At 44.6% G+C, this 14,267-nt stretch overlaps 1 protein-coding gene across 3 annotated transcripts in view; it reads right to left on the bottom strand.

The window, feature by feature from the left end:
* Nucleotides 1-59: 59 nt before the first annotated feature.
* The window catches only part of LOC142890921 (protein PHTF2), a 27,117-nt gene continuing 12,909 nt past the window's right edge, over nt 60-14,267 (bottom strand). The window contains exons 3-21 of one of the 3 annotated variants that reach the window (XM_076030251.1): nt 12,383-12,439; nt 12,123-12,134; nt 8,931-9,000; nt 8,450-8,608; nt 7,554-7,719; nt 6,635-6,796; nt 5,615-5,840; nt 5,130-5,276; nt 4,883-5,039; nt 4,732-4,802; nt 4,509-4,637; nt 3,601-3,686; nt 3,296-3,488; nt 2,791-2,922; nt 2,609-2,695; nt 2,293-2,448; nt 2,107-2,202; nt 1,886-2,011; nt 60-1,784 (exon numbers count right to left, since the gene is read on the bottom strand). In XM_076030251.1, coding sequence (XP_075886366.1) covers nt 1,764-1,784; nt 1,886-2,011; nt 2,107-2,202; nt 2,293-2,448; nt 2,609-2,695; nt 2,791-2,922; nt 3,296-3,488; nt 3,601-3,686; nt 4,509-4,637; nt 4,732-4,802; nt 4,883-5,039; nt 5,130-5,276; nt 5,615-5,840; nt 6,635-6,796; nt 7,554-7,719; nt 8,450-8,608; nt 8,931-9,000; nt 12,123-12,134; nt 12,383-12,439 — 2,253 coding nt within the window. In that variant the 3' untranslated portion in view covers nt 60-1,763. The remainder of the gene's footprint in view (nt 1,785-1,885; nt 2,012-2,106; nt 2,203-2,292; nt 2,449-2,608; nt 2,696-2,790; nt 2,923-3,295; nt 3,489-3,600; nt 3,687-4,508; nt 4,638-4,731; nt 4,803-4,882; nt 5,040-5,129; nt 5,277-5,614; nt 5,841-6,634; nt 6,797-7,553; nt 7,720-8,449; nt 8,609-8,930; nt 9,001-12,122; nt 12,135-12,382; nt 12,440-14,267) is intronic. The other 2 variants (XM_076030253.1, XM_076030252.1) reach the window with 2 other exon arrangements.

Genomic DNA, 14,267 nt, shown 5'->3' with positions numbered 1-14,267 from the left:
GTCATAACTGTAAAAGTATAAATTTTCATAGCTCAACTCCAGACAACAGGACAAGTGAGTCATTATCCACCTTTTGTTTTATTTTTCTTATAAAAAAAAAAAGTAGACCTTGTGGACAGACCAGATCACAAAAAAAAAATCTAAGTCTCTTTCGGAACAGAATTACAAGATAGTCCTTTTTTCTCGAGTAGACACACACGCGATTCGAACTTCTTCATTCAGTAGAAACACACTTACAATGCGTCTCGCCTGTGTGTAGCAGTCGTTATGAACAAATGCTAAAAGAGCAAATAAACAACATTAAAAACAGAGTGTTTTCAAAGTAAACAAACAGCTCTTAAAGCACAACGCTGCAAGTACATTCTTTAGATTTTTTTTCCCAGCAGAGGCAAAACAAATGAAGCACTTTGGTCTTCCTCCTCGAACTCAATGATTATACCAGCATTTCTTTAAAATTATTATTTATTTTTTTCTTAAATGTGGATAATGAGAACTGCTCGTACCGTGTAGGAGTTTGTCTTGTCAGAGGGCGTTGTGAATTGTGGTCATGCGTTTTGTGAGGCTGGAGAAAATGGAAAGAAAAGATGCAATGTCGTCGTCTTCTTCGTCATAGCATATCTTTATCATGTTTCACAAAGTCTGCTTGCAGAAAGTGACGGGCTGAGATGCTTGACCAATCAGTTTCACTCCTCACAGCCTGATGATATGCAGAAAATGAGAGAGAACACCTAATTTTAACTAAATTATTCAAACCAATCTGATGGAATTTAGCTTCTGGCTTGCAGTGAATTGAATACTTATGGGCAATTTGCAACTTTTCTGAATTACTTGCAAATTTAGTTGACCTTTTGTAAAAGCACATTCTGAAGATTTCAAAAAAAGGAAAAAGTTATCAGATATCAATCATTTAAATTGTCTTCTCTTCAATTTAGACAAATGTTTAAATGTGAGAAACTTTACGACCAGCGCACGAACTGCGTGAAATACTGTCAAACCCAAACGATGAGGGTAAAAAGAGAAAAGTCAAGGGTGTTTTCACTTGTAATGTTGACTGCGACCTATATACATATATATATATTTTGAATATACATCTTCTGATTGTATGATGATGATCCGATTGTGTTCTGATTGAGTTCCACTCTGAGCTTCAGTTTTCCATTTTGTCAGAACATGTTTTACATGATGTTCAGTTTACAAAAAAAATGTATTCACAGTGACTGTGCGCCTCAGTTTAGACCTTTGACATAATTTACAGCTTTTAACAAGTGAGAATTCTAATGATTTGTTCACCAAAGAAAAAAACACGGCTCCTCTTTTCAACGGGTTTGTAACAGAGTTTCGAAGCTGAGCTTAAATATCAACTTTCAATTCTAGTGAACAACAAAACAGAAGCGCTTTCCCGTCCTGTCGGCGACACGTTGCCTTTTGAAAACTGAGAACCTAAAAGCATCGCGTCAAACAGGAGAACTTGTTTGTCGCGATGACATTAACACTTGTTGTAGACGGGTGAAACAGAGCATTGTCCTGTGTCGCCGGACACACACACACAAAAAAAAATGAAGCAAACTACAACTTTAAATAAACCCTAGAGGAAATAAAAAGAACACTGAACGGGTAAATAAATAATCTGTGAATTGCACAAAGTGGGAACGGTGAAGGTCGGAGGAGCGCTGCGACCACGTCGACGCTCCCGACGCTCCGTCAGTCAGTCAGTCAGTCAGTCAGCCAGTGAGAAGCAGTCTGACGGTTTCCCCCTCTCACTGTCACGATTTGATCTTCCACAGCTGGAAACAACGAGCACAGCAGATGGTTTACAACCGCGTCTGATCATTGCGACAAATGCAACAAAAAACAAAGAAACAAACAACAAGATTGAAGTGCTCACCTTTAGGTTAAATCCTAACAGGTCAGATATGACTCCCGACACGGCCGACAGGATGACCACCTGCGTGATGTTGTACAGCAGAGGGTTCATGGTCAAGCCGTACAGCCGGAAGGGGCTGTCGAGTTCCTGCAGCACGACAGAGGGAAGGGGTCAGTCATCACATGCGGGCTTTTATTTCCTCCCTCCGTGCAAGCAGAGAGGGGACGAGGAGCCGAACGCACCTTGAGTAGTTTGGTGGCCAGCTTCAAGACGTTGTTGACCAGCGTCAGCTCCTCCTTCTTGTTTGGCTTCTTCTCCATCTTCAGATACAAGTTGATCTGCAAAAAGCCCCACCGAGGAAACGCAAGTCAGCGCTCCAGCTTCTCTCCCTCTCATCGGGCCGAAGGTGTGTGAGTCTGTCTGCGCACCTGTTCAGTGAGCAGTATGGAGGTGTTGCTGTACTTCTTGCTGGTCTCGGAGCCCAGAGTGACGAACCTGAGCAGGAACAGGGACAGACTGGAGCACCAGATCACCAGCTCCCAGTTGTAGTGGCACTCCAGGAACGTCTCGTGGACGTGCAGCAGCTGGTAGGGAGAGACGCGGGTGCAACAGCCGGTTCATTTCCCAAATCTGAGCTTTACTGAGGGAATGAAAACCGATTGAATCTACACTAAAACTATTAAATATATAAACCGGGGGGTGAAACGCTGACCTGTGTGTGCGCGTGTGTTTATATTGTGTTACCTGGGCACAGCAGATGAAGACGACGGACAGAGTGAGCAAGAAGGCGGACGACACGATCACATCCACAGAGCGCTGAGGGCCCCGTCTCTGCAAATGCAGCACAATCAGTGTGCAAATCCTTCACAACGCGCACACTCCTCGCACCATGTCAAGATGTGGTGTTTTGGGCTTGCGTTGCCTACCTTGAGGTAGGAGCGTAGCGACAGCCACATCTTGATGTTCTGCACTTTCTTCAGTCTGAAATGAGGGACCTCAGACTTCCTGGCCCTGCGGGCCGAGGTCAGGTGACCAAACAGCTTGGCGAACAGCAGCCTCTGAGACACACACACACACACACACACACACACACACACACACACACACACACACACACACACACACACACACACACACACACACAGACGTCAAACGCAAAATCTGAGATCTGACTATTTTGATATTTATTGTGCTGTAGTCGATGTTTTTGTTTTTTTGTCATTTAGGTTCTTTGTAAATGCATTTCTTTGGGTAAAGACTCAGATAATATACAGTGTAATTATCCTTCTTTCTGCTCCCTTTTCATTCACGACTTGGGAATGTTTGCGTTAAAGTCTACCTGTTTCGTTTTAACTCAATGAATGAAATCGAAATTTCCAGAAAAGAAACAATCAAATAGATCCTCGAGATGTTTTGGCCCCGCCCTCTCACCTGCTTGTAGGTCCTCTCGGCCACGCTGAGCAGGAAGAAGAAGAGCCATATGAGGCAGACCCGCACCAGGAAGCTGAGCGTCACCATGGTGACCACCAGGGCGCCCGAGCCGGAGCCGCCCCCCAGCGCCACGGACAGCAGCTCGTTGGCCGACAGCGTGGTCAGCTGGTCCAGGTCTCGGTGCTGGGCCAGCCTGCATGGGGAGGGGGGGGGCACAGAGGTGGAGGGTGTCAACGCACAGGGCCGTGTGTTCAGAAGATGCGCAAAACAAGCAAAACCTCCGGCAATCGTCGCGGCGGCCTCACCTGTACGCAAAGGGCGTGAGGCCGAGCGTCACCGACACCAGGTTCCCGAACACCTGGTAGCCGATCCCTGGAGTGTAGACGTTGACCTGTGCAAGAGGAGAGGCAGAGAGAGGGACATCATTACATCTTCACATGGGTTGTTAATAATAATAATAATAATAATAATAATAATAATAATAATAATAATAATAATGATATATTTTATTCAGAGATAAATGTTTATTCATTTAAAGTCCTCAAAGACACTTTTCCAAAAGAAGCTTAAAACATATGAGAATAAAATTTGCAAAAATATACAAACAAATAAATCAAATGCAGATTAGTGTAAAATAAGCAAAAACAATTTTCTTTTAAAAAGTAAGTAAAAAGGTGAGTTACAGTAAAACAGTAACTAAAAGCAGTATGGAATAGATGTGATTTAAGCAGTGATTCGAATAATGCAGTGACTGATGTCGGATATACCAGAGTCTGCTTTTTCCTTTTTCAAAAAAATAAAAATAAAAATAGTAATAATAATATACACCATCAGTCTAAAGTTTGGACACATTCTTCTGATTTAATGGTTTTTCTTTCATTTTCATGACTGTTTACATTGTAGATTTTCACTCAAGGCATCAAAACTATGAATGATCACATATGGAATATGTATGAAACAAAAAGGTGTGAAATAACTCAAACACGTTTTATATTTTTAGATGATCCAGAATAGCCACCCTTCATATAAAATATATAGATCATAACATATTGAGGTATTTAACATTTTTTTCTTTTGCCACCTTAATCAATGTATCTTGGGTCATATATTTGATGTCTTCAGTATGAATCTACAGTGTAGAAAGCAGTCAAGATGAAGAAGAAACTGGTGTGTCCAAACTTTTGACTGCCAGTGTATACATACACACACATACCCTGTTCATGATCATGCCGCTGATCTCCAGGACGGACATGTCGGCCTTCTTGCACTCGTTCCCTTCCCACACGATGGCGCTCACCCTCTCCAGGCCGGGGTTGGAGCTGTGCAGCCAGGGGACGTGACCCTGACGGGGGGCGGGGAGGAACCACGCAAATCATGCAAAACGTTTGGATGCGCGGCGTCACTTCTTCCCCCTCAGAAATGTTGCGTTCACAGACCTGGTGGAAAGGATCGTCTCGGTATTCCTTTTTGGCCGGCGGGCAGACGGGTGTCCCTCCGCCTTCTCCCTCTGAAAGAAAAACAGCTTCAGCTTTTCTGCAAAAAAAAAAAAAATCTAATTTCCATCCGCTGCTGAGCAAAACTTCTCACCCGTCTCCGACGTGCAGGACGACCGGCACTCGGCGCAGTGCAGGAAGTCCTCCCACAGCAGGTCCTCCGTCTCCGACTCGTGCCTGGTGCTCTCCGAGTCGTGGGTCCTCAGGCTGGAACACCTGGAGCTGCAGCTGGTGCCCGACTTGGGGATGTCCTGAAGGTCACGGAGGGGGTCGGGATGCTCATTTGTTTTCAATGCAAACAGACAAAGTGGCCGCCTGGCTTTGCTGTGCGGGGCCTCTACCTCCACCGTGTAGTGTTTCTTGTAGTGGTGCGAGCTCTTGCGGTTTCTGAGCGTGCAGTCGCTGTTCAACCTCTCCACTCCCCTGCGCAGGGCGCTGTAGGACGCGTCGGGATCCTCCTCACTGGATGCCTCGTCCGACGCCGGCTCCTAAAAGAATAAAGAAAAACATCACCCGGATTCTGAATTTTCCATTACTTGCCGAGTAAAAATTTGTAAAAACTTTTTTTCTTTCCTTCTTTTTTTTTCTGATCCAACGTTAATTTTCTGTACCGCGTGTAACTCGTGATTTTTTTTCAAAGTTTATTTCTTAGCCTCATAATTGAAGTTGACCGTCATTATTGAAGAGGTGGAACTCCTGTACAAGCCCGTTGGGCTTCCTTTCATCCCTCCACCATTGGTTTTTTGATGTGTGCTAAACGAATAAATGCAATGAAAATGAGATGCAATGAAACGGCAGCCCCAACGCAGCCCCCCCGACGTCTCACCTTGTTGGCGGCCAGCGCCAGGCCGGCGCCGCGGCTGGCGTGGCTGTGCGTGGGCTTGACGTGCGTGCTCCAGCAGGGCTCGTCGGCCCTGGCCAGCGAGTCGCAGAGCGGCTCCTGCAGCTGCAGGCCCTCCTCGCTGCTGCGGTTGGTCACGCGGCCGTCCAGCGACACGTAGCCGTTGTCCGTCTCCGTCGACTTGTCGATGGACAGCTTGGACTTCTTGGACCTGCAGCGGAAGGTGAAGCGGGGGAGTTGTGAACAGGGCTGCGAGGGAAATTTGGAGGTAGCGTTGGATGCAGCCGATGCAATGTGGAGAGTTGTTCTTTCGTTGAGATGGTAAAAAAAAAAATAATGGTAATTAGGGTCTTGAAAGTCAGAATTTTGTAAAAAGAAAAAAAAAAACAAACAAACAAACAAAAAAAACTTAAAAGCAAATGAGAAAAAATTTAAGGGGGGTGGAAGTGTCAGATTAGATTTGATGATGAATAATGAAGTGATAATTAGTGGCGTCAGGAGAAGCTTGGAGGGCTCTCTTCATAGCATTTGATTATCAATGCAAAGAATAACATAAGAAAAATTAATCAACGGTCATTTTTCATCTGTTCAGAGTGACACAGTGGCCCCTCCCCCCAAGCATCTCCCAAACAGAACCTTCTCACCGAGTGATGTGTGACAAAATGAGCTGCAAAATCTCTCCAAAGCCACTTCAGCCAATGCAGGCGACGACTTGAGCAAATTTCTCCCAATTTCTTTTTTTTTGGTTTCAAAGAAAGTCTGTTCTTCATGGCAGAGGACTGATGTTGCAGCTGAAAGGTCAGGTCAGGTGTGAGATGACGCTCGGGTTCAGTTCTTCACTACATTTTAGCCTTTAAACCTCGTCTGATTACAAAATGTGATCGATCTCTTGTGCCACTTGACAAGCGGTTTTAATGTTGGAGGAAGTACGAGGAGAAAAACATTCAACTGAACCGTAGCCTCGTCTCTGCACCAGCTCTCATGATGGAAAGTGAGAATACACACCCAGCTTTACAGATATCATGCCAGAAATCTTGGAACAGAGTGCCCAGGCTGTATGTGGTGCTGGCTGAGTGGGAGTGTGGCGCCCCCTCCTGTGTGTTATCGGTAGTGCTAGACCCGTCGCCTTCCCTATGCACCTCCATCTGAGATGCCTTCCTCAACTTCCTTCAGTTTGGAAAGGATGGAGAGAGACGTGAAGTTTAAAAAATAAATAAATGAAGGAAAATAAGGTTTTCAATCAATGAATGTTTTTTGCAATGATATTGAAATCTTTTTTTGTGAAGAGATAAATTATTTCAACATAACATTGTCAAGACTTTTTCAGCGTATTAACGCCTGGAGTCTAAACTGAGAGACAGGGATCGGTGACCGCCTCTCTTTTCCAAAAATAACGGTAGATTGAGACATAAAACAAAAAGAAAAAAAAATGCTCATGCAATGCAAAAGGCACCATCACCTTTGAACAAAGGAACTGTGGTCTGATAACTTATCCCAACTGTGGCATGGTGGTGCAATTTTCCTCTCACTAAATTTGACATTTGTTTTGATAAAATTGAAAAAAACAAAAACAAAACAGCAGCCAAAACACTGACAGACTCTAAACTGCAGGTGTTAAAAAAACAAACACACAAAGCATCAACTACTCCCTACTTTGACACACTCCATTTATCACAGAGGAGTTTCCTTCAAACCAGCCAATGAGCAAACTGAGAATAAATCAAATGATTTGCAGAATTCAGAAAATAACATTTTCAGCTTGGCCAACAGTCAAAATGCTGCGGCCTGATGGGATAAATCTCCATGATAAATGTCCCTGCGTTTGGGGAGGCTAGCATCAGAAATCCACTGCAGCTTCAACTTATTTGTCTTGGTCTCTACTCAACAACGTCCCGGTACCTGTTGTTGTTGTTGTCGCTCTTACCTGCGTCTCTTGCCCCCGCTGCTGGAGGCCGGCTTGGGCGTCCTGGTGGAGACGATCTGGCAGTGGACGGTGCCCAGCAGCAGCATGAGCCAGATGGCGCCGAACACCTCGGTGGCCGGGATGCCATGAGCCTGGTCGATGGTCACGTAGAGGAGCGCCGCTGCCACTGCGGGAGGGCAGAAGTGAACTCGCATGTCAAACCATTCAATCTGTCCACTGAGATTTAAAACCAAAATGGTCCAGGATCTAATTTAGGCCAGGCTTAATATTAAACTTGAAACATCCTTAGTGAACTACACCAAATTCTCATTTTAATGTGTTTTGGTTGTGATTCATTTCACACTAGAGACCTTTAATCGAGGCACTGAATTTGCACGGAACAGCGTGACATTTCACTGGATGAACAAAATTTAGGCGCCGTATCTCATAATTATGAAGTCAGGATCTCATAATTATGAGAAAAGATCTCGTAATTAAGAGATAAAATAAAGACAAAGGAAACGTCTGTAAATCCTTTCTAATCAGTGGTGATGGTGGCATCGCAGTTAATCTGCAGCTACTACCTCCTCGGTTTGAGACACTGGGAAATACTTGCATTTCTCAAAACTGAGGATGGGTATTAATGTCAACACTGTGCAGGCATCTCAAATGGTCAGGATCTTTTTCTGCAGGAGCAGTTGAATCAACACGGGATGCTTCATGGATGCAAATTCATGCATTTAAAATGCATCCAATCTGGTTTGGTAGTGACTCAAAAAAACCTGTACGAACTGATGATGATACTTTTAAGTAGGTGCTGCGACCTAAGCCTTTTATTTCAAAGTGAGCGGTAATCTCTTATCACATACTAAGAAAACTAATAATAAGTGATCTGGAACAGTGTGTGCGACGGGCACCTTGCAGCAGGTAGAGAGCCAGCAGCAGCAGGAAAATGGCCCTGGATGTGACCTGGATCCACCACCGGTAGAAGAAGGGGAAGAAGACCACTCGGACGATGCCCTTCCTGGTCAGTGACGTCCACGGGCTCTCCGGCTTGGCCTTGGCGAAGGCTGAGCCTGCAGCGGCACCAAAAAGAGGAAGTGCTTATTTTAAGCAAAAGTGGGACACCCAATCGAATGACTCTCTCCCTTCCCGACGCTACTTCATTCCGTCGAATCTGGTGTTTTTCACATCCGTCTTTCACTTCCCTTACTTTTCACTCTGTCTGCTTTCTCTGTCTTCCATTTAGTTTCTAACCCTAAGCTGACAAAACTGAGCTCAACTATCAAATCATGGAAAATATGAAGAAAATAAGATGTAAAAATAGAAGAAGATGTTGTTGTCGTTGTTGTTGTTGTTGTTGTTGTATACATCTGACACTTCCGCTCCCTCGCTCACCTCTAACCAGGTCCACGTCTATCAGGTCCGGCTTGACATGGCCCGTCTTCTTCGGCTTGTTCCTCAAGCCCTGCAGGGGGAGACAGAGAGCCGGAGTCGCAGACGTCAAGGCAGGAAGTCACGTAAACGCAGCAGTAGCGTGGCCAACCAGGCTACGAGCTTCAACATCGGTTCACTCGCTCGCGCGCAGCAGCTACAGGGACTCCTAGTGCGCTTTGTGTCACCCTAAACACACACTCACACACAATGCAGCAACACAGAGAACTCCAGCGCCACTACTTCTGCTCTTTGCTCACGTTTGACAGTTGTACGTGCACGCGTGCGTCCCGTGAGAGTTTTGACTCTGAAGTGTTGTTGTTGTTGCCGCTGTACAGTTACGACCCTGGGAATAATCTCCACGGCCCCCCCCCCGAGACCCAGCGACTTCCTGTGGTCGCCACTCACTTCCTCCCACTCCCTAATGTACATATACTCTGTGCGCGTGCGTGCGTGCGTGCGTGTGCGTGTGTGTGTGTGTGTGTTGTGATCCCACACTGGCTGTTCTGAATCCTGACATTCCCATGAATGTGATGCATTGCAGCAGTGAGTTTATGACAAAACGGGGTCAGAGGCGCGTTTTTGTGCGTGTGGGAATGAACACACACCGAATACATTTTGTTATTGCTTGTTATTTATTTATTTAAATATATTTACATTTAAGCAGCTATTTGTAATAATAATAATATATATATATATATATATATATATATATATATATATATATATATATATATATATATATATATATACACATATATTTATATATATATATATATATATATATATATATATATATATATATATATATATATATATATATATATGCACTTTTCAATTAAAATTGCATTTATTATTTGCTTTTATTATTATTATTATTATTATTATTATTATTATTATTATTATTATTATTATTATTTCTTATTATTTTTAACAATGCGGTTTAATTAACCTTTCGGTATACTTTGTTTTGCTCGGTTTTGTTTTTTTCTTCCTCAAACTGCATTAAAGGTTTTCCAGGACTTGGCACTGCAGCTGGATCACATCAGAGTCCATTTTTGCCAACCTCCGACAGGCAACAATTCAAAATGGTCTCTCAGTTTTTCATGGATACGACAAATCGGCATCCTTTTATTTGAAAACCGCGCATTGCATTTCATTGGCAAAAACTGGTGTCCTCATCCAAAATGCTGCACTGTTGACAATTTACATGGAGGTTGATGTCCGAGGCGGGAACATTGGAACGGTCCTCCCAGGTGCACATTTTACAGTGTAATGCAGGTCACGGCGAACAGGACTGCGAGAGTTGCTCGATCCAATGTGACGCCGAGTGTTAATATTTGCATACAGGCCAATGAGGCCGCGTGTTATCTCTTTGCGGTGCTGATAGAGAGGCTTGATGGAGGCCCTTATCTCTCAGTAGTGCAGCCAATGACCTATTACAGTGTGTGTGAGTGAGTGTGAGTGTGCGTGTGTATGTGTGTGTGTGTGTGTGCACGAGGGACAAGTGAGTGATCGATAGCATCCTCTTGGCAGTAGATTTAGGGGAACAGTAAACGTCCTTCACAAATAACCGGCCGGGCCGGTTCATCTTTCATCTCCCAGCTATTTATTAGCTACTGTGGCTTGTAAACCAGCCCATGTTCAGATTAAAAAAAAAAAAAAAAGTGTTTTATTGTTTACACCCCGACTTACAAGAAAATCTATGTCTTTCTGTCACATTTCAAGAAGTCTGTTTATCAAATGTGAACCTAGCTAGTTTCACTTTAGGACCAGCAGGGGGCGATGTGACTTCTTATAAAGACTTTCACGGCGCCTCTCCGCCACCCGCAAATACAAGAAATAAGCGTTTGTTGTAACATTTCGTAAAGTAATAATGACTCAAACCTCAACTTCACCGCAGTGGGGAATTGTTGTTTTCGACACTACCAATATTAAGACATTCATTTAATCAGTGTATTTTTCAGTCAGTGAGCCTGTCAGTAAGGTGCTGACAGTCAAGACGACACAGAAGCAGCTCTCGAGTCCTCGACTAAACTAAACATACAAACTAAAACACATCCACACAGCTAAAGCAGCCAAAGATGACACCAACACAGAAAAAAAGACTGACGTCCGCCTCTGGTTTCACAGAAGCCTCGGAGATGAGTTTTACGCGAGGCTATAAACGGCACAATTAACGCAGAGGAACATCCCGACGTCGCAACAAGAAGAATTGCACACGGCAGCGGCCACGTGCGGCACGGTTATGAATTCTGGAGAAAACAATTACTTGAAGCAGAGTGTGTTTGCTTCGTGCACGGGTGTGTGCGTGTGTGCGTGTGTGTGTGTGTGTACGTTGTTATGCAAAATACGTCTCTTAGCTTTGCACCTGAGCCACAAACTGGCTTATTAAGGATAAAGGAAATTAAAAACAAAAATCATGCTATATGCATCCAATCAATCAAAGCAAAGGTCAGGCTAGCCTTTCTGAGCCTGCTGGTTCATTACGCAACCATACTTTCCTACACAATATAAGAGAGCATAACTGAAACAAATAGAAAATAATATTTAGTAAAAGTAAAAAAGGTGTGAAAACATACTGGATTTTAAGGATTAAATTATACGCCAAATTATAAAATCTGGTGGGTTTTTTTTTTGGTTTGCTTTTTTTAAATCAAGTTTTATGTGTTATTATTATAACTTAGTATATGAGCGTCTGTCCTAACACTGATGTGGCCGCTTCCAGAACAGAAGCAACGACTCTGCAATAATCTGACAATGACCCTGATTTGTGTCGTCCCTGGAGAGAGTTTTTTAATCTAATCTGGCCTTGGACAGGTGTGTGAACCTGTTAGCGCCGATTTTGCTATCATCGTTGTTATTATTTATTATCATCTCCTGGGAGTCGGAGAAGATTCCTGTTTTGGCGTCATGCTGCTCAGCGATGCCTCGGTGACTCAGATTAAAACGAACCCGGCCGCAGCTGCGGCCGCTACAGTGGGGTTAATAAAACACACGGCGGGCACACTGCACGGCAACCCAAAAACCAGCCAATCACAAGTCTAGTAGCGGTGGTCTAAACGGTGCGGGGTGAGCAGACGTGCGACTGTGGTGGGAGGAGGGAGGGGAGGCGGGAGACACGCCATCCATCTCCATCACCCGCTGTGTACTCACCAGAGAGATAAACTGCAGAGAGGAGGGAAAAGACAGATGGAGAAGAAGGGATGGAGACGGAGACAGGCGGCAGCCGGGCCGCGAGGGCGAAGAGGAGAGAGTTAAAAAGGAAAAAGAAAAAAAAAAACACACTGGACAGCGCGGTGAGAGACGGAACAACTCAAGTCGAAGGGAGATGGGAGGAGAGACACAACAAAACAAAAAAATGCAATGCGGACGCACAAGAGTTTGGCGACGGCTGAGTGGCGAATCAAACGCACCTTTATTTCTCGCTGCTCCACCGATTTCTCCCATATCTGCTGGTCGTAGGCGCCGATCTGGGGGAGAGAAAAAAAAAACAAGGTGAGAGAGGACGGGATGAAAAGATGAAGCGCGGCACTCGACAAGACAGATAATGCTCAAAAACCACAATTAAGGACCCGCTGCACCAAACCACGGAACATCCTGCCAACACTTCACTTTGATGGCGTTCCAGAGAACAGGTTGGGCAATGTGTTTTTTTAAAAAAAAAACAAAACAAACAAAAACAGAAGACAGAAAAAACACAGACAATTTCACTTTTAACAGTGCAGCAGGTGTTGGGGGGGGGGAAAGTTTCCCACATCAGTAGTGGAGCGCAAAGGATGACAGAGGCTCCAGAGGACTGACAGTGACTTCCTGTCTTCACTCGAGGCTGTTTTGTCAAACAGTGAGTTAAACATTAGCACCGTGACTCTGCGGTTTCCAGCGCTTATTTGGTGTCTCGCTACACAACGTGACCTGGGCCTTGGATTTAGGTTGGTCTGGGTCACACACACACACACACTAACACAGTGGCCTCCTTGTTTGTTTAACTCCATCGTGTGCCGACAAACGTGTGTGTGTGTGTGTGTGTGTGTGTGTGTGTGTGTTTAAGCTCCATTTTTTCCCGACCTACATTCAAAACCTACACTTTTAACCTGCGCAACCAGAATGAAAAAAGGTTAAGTTGGACGAGAGCGCGCACACACAAACACACACAAACACACACTCACACACACTGTGACACACACTTGTATTTGTGCAGGCCAGTGATGGAGAACACAAAACAACTGCGCCCAAAAAACAAATCACGACTGCTGGGTCACGACTTTGATTGTTGCTCTCTCCCCTCGATGTGAGCGCATTCCTGCGACATGAGTGCATGCAAGTGTTATTATGGGCGAGATAAGAAAACTAAATTGTCACCTTGATTGATTACATTTGGACAATGGATCACCGGGAGGCGAGTCAAAGGTCCCCGTTCATTTAAATCTTGGCTCCGGCGCAGCGGCCTCACACTAATAATGATGCAAAAAAGCTTCACGGATCTCCTGAAAACAAAGTGGAGACTATCAGTTTTAGCTTCCCGCCTTTGGTGACTTCTATGTGTTTTGATGCAGGGAAAAGACAAGGGGATTGGACTGGGGAGATGGCAGAACCCTTTGTGACATCACAGAGGGCTTGTTTCTGGGACTCACTGTTTTAGGACTCAGAATTCAGAGAAGCAAAAGAAGTGAAGACTTAAAGGACTCATTTCTGAGACACACTACAGTTGAAAAACACATTAATAAAGTCAATTTGTACATGAAATTGGACCTTTAATGATTGTAAACTGTGTGGGCGATTGTGAACGTTTGTGTGTGTGTGTGTGTGTGTGTGTGTGGGTCAACCCATGAGCCCGCCAGTGGAAACTCTGCATCTTTAATGAGACGTCATTAAAGATGTATGGAAGACGGCAGAGAAGGGAGGTCAGGGACGAGGGAGGAGGACAAACAAGTCGAGGCGCTCCCTTCTTTCAGAGTCAACGGTGTTTTTTTCAACCCCATCCATCCGGAGTCGGTGCCTCCCGACGGACTGGACACGCTCATCAGCGTGAGCACTCCGTGCAAAACCTCACACAAGTCTTGTGATTCAGCCCCCCCCGCCCCCATGTATTATCACCTGATAGCAGCAGCGTGAGACGTTGACCCCGATTTGCGCTCGGCTCATCCTGCTCTTATTTAGAAGCTCATCCAAGGTTTTAAATAGATAAACTCTGGGTTTTTTTTTTTAAGGGATAAAGGGATAAAACGTCCATTCTGAAAGTAGCCTCAAACCTCGCAGGCACCGCTAATCCCAGAGGAGGAGAGGTCGGAACAAAGATGT

Source organism: Nelusetta ayraudi, unplaced genomic scaffold (assembly GCF_046127955.1).
Source record: "Nelusetta ayraudi isolate G7.1 ecotype Tasmania unplaced genomic scaffold, CSIRO-AGI_Nayr_v1 ptg000027l, whole genome shotgun sequence".
Taxonomy (NCBI): Eukaryota; Metazoa; Chordata; class Actinopteri; order Tetraodontiformes; family Monacanthidae; genus Nelusetta; species Nelusetta ayraudi.
Note: the sequence above shows the minus strand (reverse complement) of the source record. Positions and strands in the feature narration are given on the sequence as shown.